At 36.7% G+C, this 18,169-nt stretch overlaps 1 protein-coding gene and 2 long non-coding RNA genes across 6 annotated transcripts in view; 1 reads left to right on the top strand and 2 right to left on the bottom strand.

Annotated features, from left to right (window-relative positions):
- The window catches only part of LOC122974137 (butyrophilin subfamily 3 member A2-like), a 95,189-nt gene that overhangs the window by 70,221 nt on the left and 6,799 nt on the right, over positions 1-18,169 (bottom strand). Inside the window, exons 7-10 of one of the 3 annotated variants that reach the window (XM_044342057.1) lie at positions 16,255-16,326; positions 15,504-15,599; positions 15,144-15,236; positions 13,319-14,387 (exon numbers count right to left, since the gene is read on the bottom strand). The exons of the other annotated variants lie outside the window; for them this stretch is intronic. Of the exons in view, the coding sequence (XP_044197992.1) occupies positions 14,376-14,387; positions 15,144-15,236; positions 15,504-15,599; positions 16,255-16,326 (273 nt within the window). The 3' untranslated portion in view covers positions 13,319-14,375. Of the gene's footprint in view, positions 1-13,318; positions 14,388-15,143; positions 15,237-15,503; positions 15,600-16,254; positions 16,327-18,169 lie in introns of those variants that run through there. 3 annotated transcript variants of the gene reach the window in all.
- On the bottom strand, positions 52-6,749 carry LOC122974300. 2 transcript variants are annotated; one of them, XR_006400296.1, is made up of 5 exons: positions 5,728-6,749; positions 4,490-4,536; positions 3,172-3,262; positions 2,674-2,841; positions 52-1,674 (listed from the first exon to the last, which is right to left on the bottom strand). It is a non-coding gene; the product is annotated as an uncharacterized LOC122974300 (long non-coding RNA). The 2 variants fall into 2 exon arrangements; XR_006400297.1 differs by lacking the exon at positions 2,674-2,841 and having other exon boundaries at positions 5,728-6,740.
- LOC122974332 lies at positions 3,691-17,270 on the top strand. The gene is made up of 3 exons (XR_006400342.1): positions 3,691-3,953; positions 10,727-10,731; positions 17,258-17,270. It is a non-coding gene; the product is annotated as an uncharacterized LOC122974332 (long non-coding RNA).

Raw genomic sequence — 18,169 nt, 5'->3', positions numbered from 1 at the left:
CATTACAGATGTTGCACAACTGGCCATATTCATCCGCGGAGTTGATGACACGTTGACTGTCACCGAGTTCGTGGAGTTGGTGTCAATGATGGATACTACAACAGTAGCTGATATTTTCACTGCACTCGTCGGTGCGCTGGACAGGGTCGGAATGGACTGGTCCCAAACCGTCAGCCTGGCTACAGATGGTGCGCCCTCAATGATCGGGAAAAAAGTAGGTGATGTGACAATGTTCAGAGAGACAGTGCAGACTGCAAATGGAGGACGCGATTTTTGGACTTTTCACTGTATTCTGCATCAGGAGGCTTTGTGTTGCAAGTCATTAAAGATGGATAATGTCATGAAGGTGGTCATCCAAACTGTTTTCATCCAATTTCATCCAATCCAGAGGCCTGAATCCCCGTCAGTTTGACAGCCTTGTCAGAGAGAAAGACCACAACTATGGCCTGCCGTACCACACCAAGGTAAGATGGTTAAGCCGAGGTGCTGTATGAGGTGTTTCTTTGATTTATGAGAGGAAATTGAACAGTTCATGGAAAAAAAGGGCAAACCAGTGTTAGAATTTCAGTCCACAGAATGGATGCAGGACCTTGCATTCATGGTGGATGTTACAGTGCACTTGAATAACTTGAACAAAAATACTGCAAGGCCACAACAAAGTTGTCACGCAGTATTATGACAGCATATGTGCGTTCAAGTTGAAGCTGTCATTGTGGGAGACGCAACTGGCAGGTGGTGATGCAGCTCACTTTCCTTGTCTGAAAGATGTGTGCGCAACCCAACATGCTGTGGACATTAAGCGATTCAAAGATAAAATTACGGGACTATTGCGGGAGTTTGAGCAACGCTTTCAGATTTTTGGTGAACTGGAGAAAGACGGCACAGTTTTTTGCTTGCATTCACCGTGAATGCCTCTGATCTGCCTGTCAACATCCAACTTGAAATAATAGACATGCAGTGTGACTCAGATTTGAAGGGCAAATTTGCCGCAGCTGGCTTGGACACATTTTATTGGTATCTATTGCCAGGTTACACCAACTTGACAGCCCTTGCTGCAAAAGTATTATGCATGTTTGGAACCACATATCTTTGTGAGCAAGTTTTCTCTGCAATTAGCATCAATAAAACAAAGCTGCGCTCAAGGCTCACGCACAAGCACTTATATTTATTTGTATTTCATTCAATCCCAGATAGGCTGTGACTTAAAGTTGAATAGCTTTGCAAATACACTGAGACAAAGTCTAAGTTCCAATCACTGAGGCACTGTGTTCTTAAAATTGCACCATTTTTTTCCTCAGAATTTTTAACTAAGTGTATTGTCACATTTTCAGAATGTGCTTGTTCTATTTTGGACCAAAGTAAAACAAAGAAAGCAATCTGAAGTTCATGATTTTACCAGTCCGGCCCACTTGGGAATAAATTTTCTTCCATGTGGCTCCTAAGCTAAAATGAGTTTGACAACACTGCCATAGTGCCTAAGAAAAATAGAACAGCACTATAAAAAGTCCCATCACATAGAAATGAATGAACTTGCGATTAGAAATCATATTTATATATATGTTGTGTACTTGCCAGAAACTGCTTGGTTGTGTTTGCTGTCTTACAACATCACCAAAAAAAGTTGATGTCTTTCCGCCAGTTGAGGTGAATGGACTGTCCTTTTATCTTTACTGCCTTGAGGGGAGAAACAAAACATATATAATAATTTCAGTCAAGGGTCTTCAATTGTATTCCATGGAGGGCTGACAGTATGCAGATTTTCATCCCAACAACATTGATTAACACACTTTCAGTCAGAAACAAGTAGCTACTCAGTGAAATCAACTTTTGTTGGCTTTGGTTGTAATGAAAACCTATGTACTCCTGGCCATCAATGGCAGATGGTGAAATACCCCTGACCTATTACACAGTCACTTTAGGATGAAGATAAAGGCAATACCATGCATCGATGCTACAGGACCTCTCTCATAACTGGAGAAACAACAGCAACATCAAGAAAATAAGTGCTTTATGATACAGTCACATACCACTGTAATACATTATGTTATGTCCTAAGATGCTGGGAGCCTTGGCTGGCCTGGATAAACATACCAAAATAAATAACAGAAAAATTCTACTTCTGACTGATGAATGTAAAATTAAAACTCTGGTAGCAATTACATGTTTTTCAACATTGAAACGGGGAAAACATTACTTGTGTTGGACTATAAGCTAACTTTGCCCCCCAATGTGTACATGTGCTCCTAAATGACAAATTAGGAGCAAACAATGAAATTATGGAGCACTGTGAAAAATATTCACAGAATGTATTAACCGGGTGATGAGCAGACTTCTCCTCAATTTATCTTTCACACTAACTCATTACTCTGACTTACTGTCTTTAGCACATCACCAGCACTAAGTATCTTAGCAAGTTATCGGTCCATGTGTTATCTTACTGCCACAGAAAATGAATAAATCTTTGGGTTATTAGCACAACATTGCTTCCCTGTGTCTCTTATCAAACCACCAGCTCTGTGAGAGGCACAAATTGAAGCTAAAGTGTGCTAATATTTAACGTTACATGGCGGCATTTCTTTTCAGGGAAACTAATGTGCTGCTAATAAATATTGTACATCATCTAGGTTTGAACCATTAGCAACGGGGCAAAATAAATATACATTACACTCTTACCTGTCCAGCAGAAAATAGGAAACTTCGGCATCAGTCTGCAAACATTTCTCTCATCAGGGATTTCCATCTGGGTTTATCCTCGTTTTATGCTGTCCCTTGTCCCAATTTCGTTTAGCTTCTTCATGTTTTTGTTTCTTTGACGATGACAATTTACGTTCCTGTGATTTCCTAAATAAGTATGATTTATCAAATTTTGGTTTCAAAAACTTCTCACAATACAAAATGTTTGGTGTGGAACAGCAACTAATTATTCTCTGTTCTTCTTCTTCATTTTACAACCGGTGCATTTCTGGTACCCACCCAACGAATCTAAAAACGTGTAAGGCTCTCACTAGAGCCAGTATTAGGTTTATCCGTTCTGCGCTACTGTAGAAACATGGCAATGCAACATGGCAGCCACCGTGGAGGGAGACCCGCAAGTAGATACTAAATACTAATACTACACACTGGACCTTTAAAGCATCTGTACCAAGGTAACTATTGGTGAATTAAGCTTACCTCTGACTCCAGCTTTTAACCCTCAGGTCTTTAAGCTTCTGAGCCTTTATGTCTGCCTCTGCAGTGCCTGGAAAGCGCCCTTACACTTGAGCTGTCAAAATAGAAAGACAAATATTGAGAAAGAAAATAAGATTCATATCACACGAGGAAAGCACTGTAAATGGTTTCAGGATAATGATGAGGTTTTGTAAAAATACAAGGACTATTTCAATTTCAACACCTACCTGATACATGCCAGATTGGAGAAAAGAAGTCAAAATTTGGAAATACAATGAACAAAGATTACATACATGGAATAACAAATAATTAGAAAAAACTTTTAAATTGTGCACCATTACATGGAAATGGAATATAGATCAAAGTGTGTGCTGATAAATCTTTGTCCTTCAAGCAAGTAACATTGCTTATATCGTAGCTCTGAAAAGGCTGAACTCTCAACAAATTCACAAAAAGCTTCTCAGTGAGATTATATTATTGTTAGGATGGACACACATCACAAATCTGCAGCCATAGGCATTGATATGATTTTTATCAATCCGACCCTATTTCAACCATAACTCAACTGTATCTCATGTTGTAAATGATCACGTTTGCCATCATGCATTTAAAAACTATAACATGTAACACCACTGCTGGACAGGAAACAATGGCATGCAGGATTGATGAGCCCTGGTAATACAGGTTAACGGGCAAGGCACAAAATTAGCGCCAACCACCAGCCAAATGTTGGTAAAATACGCAAGTGGCTGGTAGATTTGCTTCACTCACCAGCCAAAAAATCAGTGATAATCTATTGAGTGGCTGGTAAAATTTGAACATTGACTAGCTATTTGGCTGGTGGACAAAAAAGTTAATTTTGCACCTTGTCAGTGGGTTACAGGCAATACGAGTTAACCGACCAGTTTAATTTGTGTAAAAGCATGTGTGCATATTTTGTAGCAGCCTTGTGAGATTTAATACAATAATAAAATATAATATAGCTAAACACAGTGGATGTCCATGCATAATATCACTGCACTCTGGCACAGTACTTCTATCTACTGGTTGGAGAGTACTTCATTAACATTTTAAGTCAGTTGTTCTGAAACTAGATTTCAATGTTTTCTGCACTTTCTGCACAAGGGGTTGTTTAGAGACACTGAGACCAAAGATTAACTTTTAGCAACTGAAGTTAAAAGCACTAAGGATGAGCTACATTGTTTATCACTATACATCACAGCAGTTCAGCACTGTTTGGCAGGTCTGTATCTGTACACAGCACCAGTAAACCTACAGCAGGAACTACAAAAACTACACAATAAATACCAATAAAGATTACCTGCTCCAGCCACCTCCTCTCCAATGTTTTTATGTGAGCAGAGTCTTCTGTAATAAGAGATGGAAGTATTATGTTATACCTGTATAGGTAAATTAAATGTTATTCACTTTCAAGTATTAATAATTCTTCTATGATAATGTACAACCCAGAATTAGAACATCTTTAAAATTCTTGGTTGACTGTCAAAATGGCTTAATGAAAAGAGATGTTGCTATGGTAACCTGGCCTCAACTTTAACCTCAGTGTGGTAAGGCCTTATGTGTTGGCAGAATGATCTTTGCCTCCCTCTCACCCAAAAGTGATCTGGCCCTTTATTTTAACATTAGTTTAATAGGGTGTATAAATTATATTGGTCAGTAGCACTGAATACAATTCCCATCCCAATTTATCTCTCAACCTAACTTGGATAGTATTTTACCCTGTTAGATCTACTCTGTCCTAGCTTTATCTGCTTCTGAACTGCAACTGTTCACGTATATTCAATTCAATTCAGTTTTATTTATAAAGCACCTAATCATAACAGAAGTTATCTCAGGACTCTTTACACATAGAGCAGGTTTAGACCGAACTCTTTAATATACAGAGACCCAACATTCCTCCATGAGCAGCACTTAGTGACAGCAGCAAGGAAAAACTCCCCTTTAACGGGAAGAAACGCCAAGCAGAACTGGACTCTAGGCGGACGCCATCTGCTTTGACCAGTTGGGTTGAGACGTTATTGTAGTTATATACTCAAAAGAAAAGAGACAGAGAGAGAGAGAGAGAGAGAGAGAGAGAGAGAGAGAGAGAGAGAGAGAGAGAGAGAGACGGAGAGAGAGACAGAGAGAGAGAGAGAGTATACTGAAGTGGAAGAAATAATTTCTACTGCTGTATAACAGGTAGGTTAAGTTAAAATATGCCTTTTGATTTTCCTTCTGAGGGTCTTCAATTGTACTTACAATTAATGATAACGTTAATGATAACGTTGTGCGAATCACAGAGTAACGTTAAATTAACGTCGACGTAACGTTACACCGTGCTAAATTCACAGATGAAGCTATGCAACGAATGATTTCACCGAACAATTAATTAAACGTGGCAAATAAAAAAAACAACCAATTCATGTACTTATGAAAGCATACGACTTAACGTTACAGCTATTAGCATCTAACTAGCTAGCTGGTATGATGTCAAAGTAACGTTAGCGTTAAGCTAGTTTTAAGTTAACAGTTACTCACCACTCACTACCAGTAACTTACAGTTTCTGAGTATTTTCGCCATCCTCCCCTTGTCGGCTTACCAGCTGAGCCGTACTCCACCAGCCCGATCATGTCAGTTTCATTCAGTATTTTCTTCTTTTATTTGTCTTTAAATATACTAATTTGGTCGTCGTCGACCCGATAAATCACCGCATCCCGATCCATTTCTCTGTCTCCGTCTGTGACGTTAATCTGCTCCCAACGGTCAAAGATGACGATGCATTCAAGTGCACCATCCAAGATTTGTCTTCATCAAAAGCTTGTCTCACGTTTACTTACAGAGGATAATAGACCTATGTAAAGTAATTTTTTGGTGCAGATTTTACTAACTTAATACGGATTAAATTAAATGAATTAATGAAATGAAAAAAATAGGCCAGACATGTAATGGATCAAATAATAAACTACGGAATATATAAACGGTATTACAAAAACAAACCTACCATATTGCTCCATAGTGAACATCAGAAACGGACATGGGATACGTTATTTACAGCCTATAAATGCGACATCTCACATATCATAGTAATGTATGTGTTTTTGAGACCGTTGTTGTTCACGTTTATGATCATTTATGTATTACACTCGATAATTGTAATATTTCCGTGAGGTCCCGAAGGCAGCATGGGGAACCTAGAGTGTGTGGGCGGGAAGCGCGAGCTCCGTGGCTCAATACTTATATTAATATACTCAGTACACTTAGGTGGCGTTAACAAAATGTCCAGGAAGAGAACATTTTACAAAGAGTACCTTTTCGATCCAAAAATCAAAATTCCTCTTGAAACTTGAAACATGTCTTTTACAGCATGCTTAATCATGTTACATGTGAAATGTCTTAGTTTACATGGAAGGAAAAGCTCTTGAGTTTACATGTGAAATCAATCAGTGAGATGTGTCAGTTCACATAGGAAATGTTGATTTTCACCATAGATTTTCACATGTAAAAGTTTGCATTGTTGTTGTCTTTTATCACATGTGAAATCACATCACATGTGAATGTTTCATTTTACACGTGAATTTATCCCTTTCACATGTTAAGTTTGCATTAACATATAAAACTAAAAACTTTTTTTTTTCACATGTGAATTTAAGATACACATGTGATTTTCAAATGTGGAACTTAGGTTCACATGTGAAACCACAACATCATGTGAAATGTTTCACTTCACATGTGACATTATCTTTTTCATACGTAAAGTTTGCAATCACATGTAAAGCTGAAAACATGTTGTCTTTTTCACGTGAATTTCAAGATACACGTGATTTCTTCCAAATGTGAAACTTAGGTTCACATGTGAAATGTTTCACTTTACATGTGACACTGTCCTTTTCACATGTTAAGTTTGAATTCACATGTAAAGCGAAAAACATGTCTTTTTTCACATGTTAATTTTAAGATACACATAAAGCAGCTCAAAACTTATTTTATGGTCTTGCTTTTAATTTACTCAACCAAACTCAAGCCTTTTACTGTTATCAGCTGTTTTTTACTACCTGTTTTATCTCTCTTATCTCATGATTTTACCTCTATTTATCTTCTTACCTCTTTTAATCATTGCAGTTTCTATTGTTTGTTGTATTTCTTTTTTTCTCCTTTCTTTTAATATTTTTAAACATGTTTTTTGTTTGTTTGTTTGTGCCTTTTTCTGTAAAGCACTTTGAGCTGCATTTTGTTATGAAAGGTGCTATATAAATAAAGTTTATTATTATTATTATTATTATTATTATTATTATTATTATTATTATATTTGCCTTTGGAGATTTGCCTTTTGTTCTGTCTGTTCAGTGTAGTCAGTCCTGTGAGGTCTTTTACCTGCCTGTCATCAATAGGATGTTTGGCCTAATGTGAGAGTACATGACGACCTCTTCCTGAGATCCTTTTGTACTTCACTGTGTTTTGAGGAGTCTCTGTTCACTCTTGAGAATTACTCTCAGTGAAGCCTCTGTTTGTCCTTGTAGGGCAGAACTTATAGATCACATGTAGGAAGATTTTGTCTTGAGGGTGTTGAGGTTACTCAACAACGAGGGAAACTGTGGCAGAAATTATCTTCAATAACTGGATATATGTTCGTAAAAGAATGTTCTAAAAAATGCCCTGCCATAATGATTTAATCTACAGGGCCTCTCTGACATTCATGGTCTCTCACAAAAGATGTTTTATGTTCTGGGTGCCAGCATATGAGATAGGGTGGTAGCCTTGGATGGGTAACAAAGCTATCGTCGTTATTTACAATTAGAGTTCACTTGGACCCTGGATTCCCATTTTTCCCTCCCTCTCAGGTTGCATGATCTGTGCTACAATATAAGAACTGACTGTTCCTTGTACGCCTTTAAGTTTTTGGTGTGTTTGTATCCAAGTATACACTGTGCCAAAGGCCTCTCTGATATCAGATATTTGTTTTCAATAAACTTCATATATTCAAGTAAGCATCAAGTGGAGCCTGTGGAGTTTCTTCATCTTTATTCTTCATCAAAAAAGACATTGTACAAGGGTACAAGAATTTCTCAATCAATGATTTTAATCTTACATCCTGATATTTAATATTTCAGCAGAACATACCATGTGATGTGAAAATGTGTTGTGTGTATATTTAAACATGGTAGTCAAAAGTTAGGTGACACCTACTCATTCAAGGGCCTCTCTTTATTTTTACTATTTTCTACATTGTAGAACAAAACTGAAGAAAACTATGAAATAACACATATGGAATTAGGTAGTAAACAAAAAGATATCAAATAAACCAAAATATGTTTCATATTTACAATTCTTCAAGGTAGCCTGTTTGCCTTGATGGCAGCTTTACACATTTTTGGCAATATCTTAATGAGATTCATGAAGTCGTCACCTGGTTTTCAGTTAACATGTGAGCCTTGTCCAAAGTTAATTGGTGGAATTTCTTGCCCTCTTAGTGCGTTTGAGAGCATCAGTTGTGTTGTACAGAGGTAGTTATGGTATACAGGAAATAGCCCTATTCTACTACTGTAGTAAATCATATTGTGGCAAGAATGACGCCACTAAGTAAAGAGAAATGACAGTCCATCATTACTTCAAGACATGAAGGTCAGTCAATCCAGATTTCAAGAACTTTAAACATTTGTTCAAGTGCAGTCACAAAGAGGATCAAACTGTGATGAAACTGGCTCTCATGAGGACTGCCCCAGCTAATCAGTGAATCTGGAAATATCTTTGAAAGACTTACCAAAGAGAGCAAATGGACAGAAATACAGTAAGGAGACGGATACAGCATGTGTGGGAAACTAGACTGAGATCAATATGCAAAAAGAAACATTAGAGTCCCTGTTGTCACCTAAAAGTAAAATTAAAACAGGAAGTTTTTTAAAGACAAAGACACTGAATAAGAAAAGGTTGGTTTAGACAAACATATTCAATGTGCAGAGTGCTGAGAGTGAAAAGAAACCACAGGAAGAGGCACAGTGAACTTGGAAAGCAAAAAATAAAAAAGAGAAACACTGATCCATTTATGGTCATATTGTGCAATCTTGATTTTATCAGTTAAGCAAACTCTCTCAGGATAAAGAAATGCCATCAGTATAAATGTTACGACCCTCTAAAACAGCTCATTTCAAAGAAGGCCCAAACATAATGTAAGAGTCAGGTGTATCAGAAAAGTCAAACCAATTTATTAACAAAAACCAACAACTATCAAAAGCTGATGAGCAGACCAAAAGGAACAAAAAGAAGGGAAGACACCCAGAGCAACCCACAAAGGGTCTCAGGATCTGGACTCTGCTCTCTAACATAAACCAGCATGAAAACTAAACCTAACAGAAATAAAGCCATGAAAAATAGGACTACCGGACCCCCCAAATAAACAAAAGACTAACAAAGGAAAAAGCTGAAGCATGACAGTAACATACAAAGGCTGGGAAGTGGAAAAACAGAGCAAGCCTCATTCCTCCCCCCTCTTTGTTGGTCCGGCCGCCTGAGAGAGAACACGACATTATGAGTTGAATGTCAAATGTAATGCACATAATATCCAGCAGGGGGGAGCATGTAACAATGCATGAGTTGTACAGTGCATCTATGACATGTAAGTTTTATGCAGTTTAAGTTCTTTGGGTTTTTTTCCAATATGTCCACAGGCTTCAAACACACCACAAATATCTGTATATGAATAGTCAGAGAGAGGAGAGCAAAACCAAAAACTATTTTATCTTCATTCTTATTGGGATTAAAGGATATAGCTGGTGATTTTCTATATTTTTTTATTGTCAACAAATCTCATGTGCAAACCCAAACAAACAGTGATCTGATCTACTAACAAGTATTGTGTGTGTATCAGTGGCAGCTGGTGACTCAAAAAATTGGGGAGGACAGGAGGAAAACCAACATGGAATCTTACAACAAACCACATCAAACTATATTATTGTCCCTCACCTGATGAAATTAGAGGGGTGGGGGGCAATTTCATATGCAAATAAAACAATTTGCTTTCAAAAACAAAAACCTGAGTGGTGAAAAAGCTGCTTCTTTAATACATTTAGCATATTGTTTCTAAACAAAGAAGTGCTCATTTTAGCCTTGCAGTGGTTCTAAATGTGTCATTTTACCAACAAAGTGAAATTCAGATTTATAGTATTGTTCTGTTGTGACAACAGATTTATGTTCTCATCAAAAACAGACAACATATCACATGATTTACATGTGTTTCTTATGTATTTTCTTAGTAAACAGAAATATATGAAGTAGCACAAAGCTTATAATGTGATACAGGAACAGATCAGTGCTGAATACTAGAAAGACTGAACACTAAAAACATTCACAGATCTAAAAGTGTAGGTTCACATCAGAAAGTATTAATGCATGTATCAAATATTTGACTTACACACTCTTATTTATATACATGATATACAAAATATAGTCAACAGCCACAGAGACATTCAACCATCAGAGATGACATTAACAACCAAAGAGACAGAGAGAGAGAAGCTGTATCTGACTCACATTATCTGACGTCTTCTTCTTTCTTTCATGGAGATGAAGTATTCATGTCATAATGTCCATTTGTAGCTGTTGGTCATCTTGTTTGCTAGTTAACAGAACTTTGTGGCTGCTGGTTAACCAGTCTGATATCATTAGCAACAATGACAAACAAGCTAACTCTCCTGGTTGTTTCTCCGGTTGCTTCTCTCTCCAGCCTCCCCGGCAGCGTCCTGCCGCTGCTGCGCTGCCCAGTCCAAATTCATTCTCCCGTTAGCTTAACAACAGTCCTTAACAGTCCTTCCATGGATGTATAAAGAGTCCTTCAGCCTGCTACAACAAGCTAACTGTTGCATTGGCTAACGCAAGGAGCAATCTACTGCTCTTTTCCACTGTTGCTACTCTGCCTTACAGTGGAGAGAATTGAAGATGAAATCTGGAAACTATCATTGGACCAACGCAATGTGACTCTGAATTGAATTTTAAAAGTCATGTTCACAACGTTACAAAGATAGCTTTTTATCATTTAAGAAACATCGCAAGAGTCAGACCCTACCTTACTTTAGAAGATGTCAAGAAACTCACTCATGCCTTTGTTTTTTCACACTTAGATTATTGTAGTTCACTTTATACTGGTTTACCAAATAAAACCATTGATCGACTGCAACTCATTCAAAACTCAGCAGCAAGAATTTTAACCCACACTAGGAAAAGGGAACACATTACACCGGTATTGGCATCATTACACTAGCTACCTGTAACGTTGAGGGTAGATTTTATAATTCTTTTACTTGTTTTTAAAGCCCAAAAAGGTCTCTAGCACCTTCATGTCTTTCAGATTTCTTGTCAGAATATGTGCCAAACCTTTCGCTTAGGTCGCTTAATGCAGGCTTATTAAATGTGCCACAAACAAAATGCAAAAAGTATGGTGAGGCAGCTTTTTGCAGCTGTGCACCAAAGATCTGGAAACTACTCCCACCACATATTAGACAAGCATCCTCTGTTGATATTTTCAAGAAGCAGCTCAAAACTTATTTTTATGGTCTTGGTTTTAATTTACTCAACCAAACTCAAGCTTTTTACTGTTATCAGCTGTTTTTGACTACCTGTTTTATCTCTCTTATCTCATGATTTTACCTCTTTTTATCTTCTTACCACTTTTAATCATTGCAGTTTTTATTGTTTATTGTATTTCTTTTTTTCCTCCTTTCTTTTAATATTTTTAAATATCTGTTTTTTGTTTGTTTGTACCTTTTTCTGTAAAGCACTTTGATCTTTTATGTTATGAAAGGTGCTATATAAATAAAGTTTATTATTATTATTATTATTATTATTATTATTATTATTTGCCTTTGGAGATTTCGCCTTTTGTTCCGTCTTTTCAGTGTAGTCAGTCCTGTTAGGTCTTTTACCTATCTGTCATCAATAGGGGGATGTTTGGTCTAATGTGAGAGTATATGACGACCTCTTCCTGAGATGCTTTTTCACTTCACTGTGTTTTGAGGAGTCTCTGTTCACTCTTGAGAATTACTCTCAGTGAGGCCTCTGTTTGTCCTTGTGGGGCAGAACTTATAGATCACATGTAGGAAGATTTTGTCTTGAGGGTGTTGCAGTTGCTCAACAACGGGGGGAAACTGTGAAAAATTATCTTCAATATATGGATATATGTTCATAAAAGAATGTTCTAATAAATGCCCTGCCATAATGATTTAATCTACAGGGCCTCTCTGACATTCATGGTCTCTCACAAAAGATGTTTTATGTTCTGGGTGCCATTCTTCATCAAAAAAGACATTGTACAAGGGTACAAGAATTTCTCAATCAATGATTTTAATCTTACACCCAAATATTTAATATTTACAGCAGCAGAACATACCATGTGATGTGAAAATGAAGAACAAAACTGAAGAAAACTATGAAATAACACATATGGAATTAGGTAGTAAACAAAAAGGTGTCAAATAAACCAAAATATGTTTCATATTTAAGATTCTTCAAAGTAGCCTGTTTGCCTTGATGGCAGCTTTACACATTTTTTTACACCTAGTTTTCAGTTAATAGGTGAGCCTTGTCCAAAGTTAATTGGTCGAATTTCTTTAGTGCGTTTGAGAGCATCAGTTGTGTTGTGCTGAGGTAGTTATGGTATACAGCAAATAGCCCTATTCCACTACTGTAGTAAATCATATTGTGGCAAGAATGACGCCACTAAGTAAAGAGAAATGACAGTCCATCATTACTTCAAGACATGAAGGTCAGTCAATCCAGATTACAAGAACTTTAAACATTTGTTCAAGTGCAGTCACAAAGAGGATCAAACTGTGATGAAACTGGCTCTCATGAGGACTGCCCCAGGTAACCAGTGAATCTGGAAATATCTTTGAAAGACTTACCAAAGAGAGAAAATGGACAGAAATACAGTAAGGAGACGGATACAACGTGTGAAGAAACATTAGAGTCCCTGTTGTCACCTAAAAGTAAAATTAAAACAGGAAGTTTTTTAAAGACAAAGACACTGAATAAGAAAAGGTTGATTTAGACAAACATATTCAATGTGCAGAGTGCTGAGAGTGAAGAGAAACCACAGGAAGAGGCACAGTGAGCTGGGAAAGCAAAAAATAAAAAAGAGAAACACTGATCCATTTATGGTCATATTGTGCAATCTTGATTTTATCAGTTAAGCAAACTCTCTCAGGATAAAGTGGGCTCCTCAGAAATGCCATCAGTATAAATGTTACGACCCTCTAAAACAGCTCATTTCAAAGAAGGCCCAAACATAATGTAAGAGTCAGGTGTATCAGAAAAGTCAAACCAATTTATTAACAAAAACCAACAACTATCAACAGACCAAAAGGAACAAAAAGAAGGGAAGACACCCAGACCAACCAACATAGGGTCTCAGGATCTGGACTCTGCTCTCTAACCTAAACCAGCATGAAAACTAAACCTAACAGAAATAAAGCCGTGAAAAATAGGACTAGCAGACCCACCAAATAAACAAAAGGCTAACAAAGGCAAAAGCTAAAGCATGACAGTAACATACAAAGGCTGGGAAGTGGAAAAACAGAGCAAGCCTCATTTCTGCTCCCTCTTTGTTGGTCCGGCCGCCTGAGAGAGAACATATGACATTATGAGTTGTATGTCAAATGTAATGCACATCATATCCAGCAGGAGGGAGCATGTAACAATGAGTTGTACAGTACATCTATGACATGTAAGTTATGATACAGTAATGTATATGAATATACAAAGAGAGGAGATTAAAACCAAAATGTTGAATGTCCGCCATTTGTACACAATCTGCCTGACAGTCAACTGATGGAGTCCAAACTCTTTACAAATGGTTTTGTAACCCTTTCCAGCCTGGTGAGCATCAACAACTCTTCCTCTACAGTCCTCAGAAATCTCTTTTGTTTGAGACATGACACACTTCCACAAACCTGTGTTGTGAAGCTCAGACTTTGATAGTAAGGACTCAGATTTCTCTTCTTTCATTATTTTTGGATAATCATTGGTGTTATGGATGATAACCTTTTTCATGGCCATTTCATTATGATGAAATTGTGATTTATGCTGGCCAGTGAGGGTAACAGTTGGTCTCTATCGATGTTTCAAATCCAACTTGGAAAACATAGAGAACGGATCCTAATATCCTCAGTATTGTGATGGATTCTGTCGTCTTCTCAGATCCACAGCTGCTGTAGGGACGTCAGCTGGAAGCCTGTTGGAAATCAAAAGGTTATTATTCATCTTTTGTGCTATGAATGGGTATAATAAACTTAAAAACCACACAGCAGCCAAACTCAGTAGATCATTCATTCACTACTCAGGCAATAAAAAACACATCAACTAATCACATGGCACAAAAATGATGATTTTTCATCTGGATCAATAAATCTGTTTTCACTGGATTTCTAGAACAGGACAAATCTTCTAGACAGCAGTCGTTTCTCTCAACCACACACAAAAAATATTCACAACCTTCAAATGTAATTTTTTTTTTCAAAAAATATATCTTAAATGAGCCTTCAAAGTTCACACATTCAACATTTTTTATGGCTTATTAGGACATTGTTAATAATGTAAGTTATAATTAAAATGCAGCTCTTGTGATTAGAAAACTTGAACTTTTTCTGTGATTTCAATATAAGAGATATTAATCATTCAGCCCTTGTGGTATTGTGGATATGACCCTGTTTCTGTACATTGTGTTATGAATCCATATTGTCAGTGTATGAGGGGATGTATGGTGATCAGTGTATCTGTGTCATTTTACAAGAAATCAAGAGAAAATGGAATCTGTGTATATTAGCAGCGCTGTGAGTACAGTCTTGGTGCTGCAACATTATATAAACCCAAATGTGGAATAAGTTTAAGACACACTTGATTAATGTATACGTTAAAAATCTGATGCCTGATGTACATGATCATATACCAGGATACTTATACAGAGTTCATTCACTCCCAACAATATTACCTGATTGGACATGTCGCTGGAACTGACATCTCTTCCTTCTTGGGTGCTGTCGGGTTCTGTGGTTGAACTCTGACTGGCTGGACTGGTGTCTCTCTGCACACACACACACACACACACACACACACACACACACACACACACACACACACACACACACACACACACACACACACACACACACAAACAAAAAAACAAAGGTATCCACAAATGACTAATCAGCAGTCTGAGAGTCTTGTGTCTAATATTTGCTCTCATGGTTAGAAATGTTTTAGTTTTGTTCTCATTAACAAATCAGTTTTTTAAGGAGAAGTTAAAAAAGAGAGATGACTGTAGTTATTTGATTAAGGTTAAAGAATGAACCTCCTTGTTCTTCTTCTCCAGCTGCTCCTTCAAGGTCTCCACTTCTGTCTCAGCATTAATCCTCCTCTGCTCCTCATTCCTGAGTTGCTCCTCCAACTGGCAGACAGGAGAGAAATTAAGAGAGGCGTTTTATTTCATTATGTAAATATACATATTACATTGTGAACTGGATAAATTCCTACATCTGATTGGTTGGAGGGTGTGATTAAAACCTGGTTCATGCAGCATATTTCTCAGGTTTACTAAGAAAAAAACATGAGTGGATTTATGTTGCAACACCAACAAAAGTCTCAGAGCAGGTTGGTGACTGTTTTCTCCTCTGAGTCGAATCTCAAGTGCACAATTTATTTTTTTATTTTTGTGGTGAATTCAACATGCAAATTGGAAAGTAGTCCTCTAAACTAAACTGAACACATAAGTATAAAACATACATCAACTAAATCTAATCTTTATCTTGTTTGCTCTCACAGGACAGTGAGAGTAACAGTCTCAGGTTTGCTCTGATATCTAGTTTAAATCATCTCAGCAACAAAGTAGAAGATAACAAAGAGAGAAGACTGCAGCTAATTAATTTGAGTGAAAAGATGAACCTCCTTGTTCTTGTTCTCCAGATCCATCCTGAATTTTTCCTCAGTTTCCTGTTTTATCAAGTAAATAACTCACTCATGTTATTAAAACCCTGATGGATGTAAAACTAAAAACAAACAAGTAGGGGGGTGGAAAACAAAATCTATACTGAACAGATATAAACCTCATTTTTCTTGGTGTCCAGGCTCTTCTTTTCATCCAGGAGCTTGTTGACTTTATCTTGTAAGACTTTAATCTGAGAGGAGAAACGATGAAGAAAGACAAGATGAGAGACAAATGATCTTATTAAGATATGTGAGCAACACATATACAGAAAAAATACTCAAAGTCTGACGCAGCATTTTAATTTAAACAGAAAGGTGAATCAGTGAGACATTTGAACCTAAAAACAAACAAGTAGGAAAATCAATATTAACTGGTTATTAATGTAAAAGTTCCCTTAAACTTTAGATGAAGTGAAGTCATGTTTCTGTCTGTTTACAGTGTGAAACACTGGATTTACACTGTAACAGCAGTATAAATCTCATCTGTGTCATCACAGAGCTGCACTGTGACAGAAATAAAGAGGGAATTGTTTGATATGAAGATAGATACAAAAAACAAAAAACTAATAGAAAACAACAACAATGTAGCCAAACCTCTCAGTAAAAAGCTTTATTTTATTTTGATATTTTTGTTCTTGTTTGGTTTGGTTTATTTTTCATTCTCTACGACAGGTCTGCATCACTTCATGTGTCTGAGAGGAAATCCTACAATTACAAGAGAACTGAATGTGAATGAAATTAATTTAAATCACTTGTATGAGTTTCTTCAAGAGGTTATTGCATGACGACCATTAATATTATAATGATAAAAAAACGGGAACATCCATGTTTAGTGGCCTGTATATATAGAAGAGAACATGACTTTGTTTTTATTGGACTCATTACATTCAGAATTAATGTCAATTCTGTGTCACAAATGCATTCAGTTGTCACTCGTTCTTTGTGAGATAAAGATGAGATAATATAATAAAAACATAACATGAAAGTTGGACGACAGCTCAAACTGCTTTTTTCTTTTTTTCTACTTCTCTCTGAGCCTCCTCCCTCCTCTGCTGTTCATCCTGCAGCTGAGTTGAGAAACATGTTCTTTCAGTATTTGAGGAAATTACAACGTCACAACAGTGACAGACAAATATTCTAATGTTAGTGAAGTTAGTAGATGTGTATAAGAAACAACTGATTAAAAAAACGAGTAGTAATGTTTTTTGTTTGAACATCATAATGTACCTAAGAGACAGATTTGACGGGGAACTGAAAACAAGTAAAATGGTGGCTGTAAAAAAACATAAATATGAACTTCCTGGTTCATGCTGTCCAGCTCCTCTGTCAGTGTCTGAACCTGTTTATTATTATTATTATTATTATTATTATTATTATTATTATTATTATTATTATTATTATTATTATTATTATTATTATTATTATTATTAGGACATGTGACTGAACATATCACTACATGAATATCAAGCATATCTTATGGTCTGATTTTTGTGGATTTTGGATTTTAATTGAGAAAGTTTTTCTTTAGTAGAAACTCTTCACATTTTCAGTCCCTTCATAAAGTCAGTGTCTAGTGTTGCACAGTTCTGTTTCTGTTAGCTTGTGTGGGTGAGATCTGCTGAGTCTGTTTCCTTCCGTATCAGAAACCACAGAGTATTTCTACCACTATTCAACCACGTGGTGCAGCTTGACCTCTTTTCAACTAAGACTGATAAGCAATGTACAGAGAATTAAAAAAAAGAATTAAAGCAGGAAAATCTAAATAATTAAAAACAGAAATTTTACATCAATCTTCGCACCCACTTGTGACCGCAGTGACCGGTCAGACTTGTGGAGGTCAGACAGTGAACAAACAAGTACAACACTATGAATGTCTCTGAAAACTGACCCTCAGTCCTGGTTCTGACTTCTTGCCTTTTCATGACTTTTCTCTATTATTAATGTAACCACACACATCCAGTGATCATAAAGATAAAAAGCTGAACTAATGCACAATTAATTTCCTGAATGATTCAAGTTATTTGTGTTTCTGAT

The sequence above is a fragment of the Thunnus albacares genome, chromosome 22 (genome assembly GCF_914725855.1).
Source record: "Thunnus albacares chromosome 22, fThuAlb1.1, whole genome shotgun sequence".
In the NCBI taxonomy this organism is placed as follows: domain Eukaryota; kingdom Metazoa; phylum Chordata; class Actinopteri; order Scombriformes; family Scombridae; genus Thunnus; species Thunnus albacares.
This window is presented reverse-complemented; position numbering and strand designations above follow the sequence as displayed.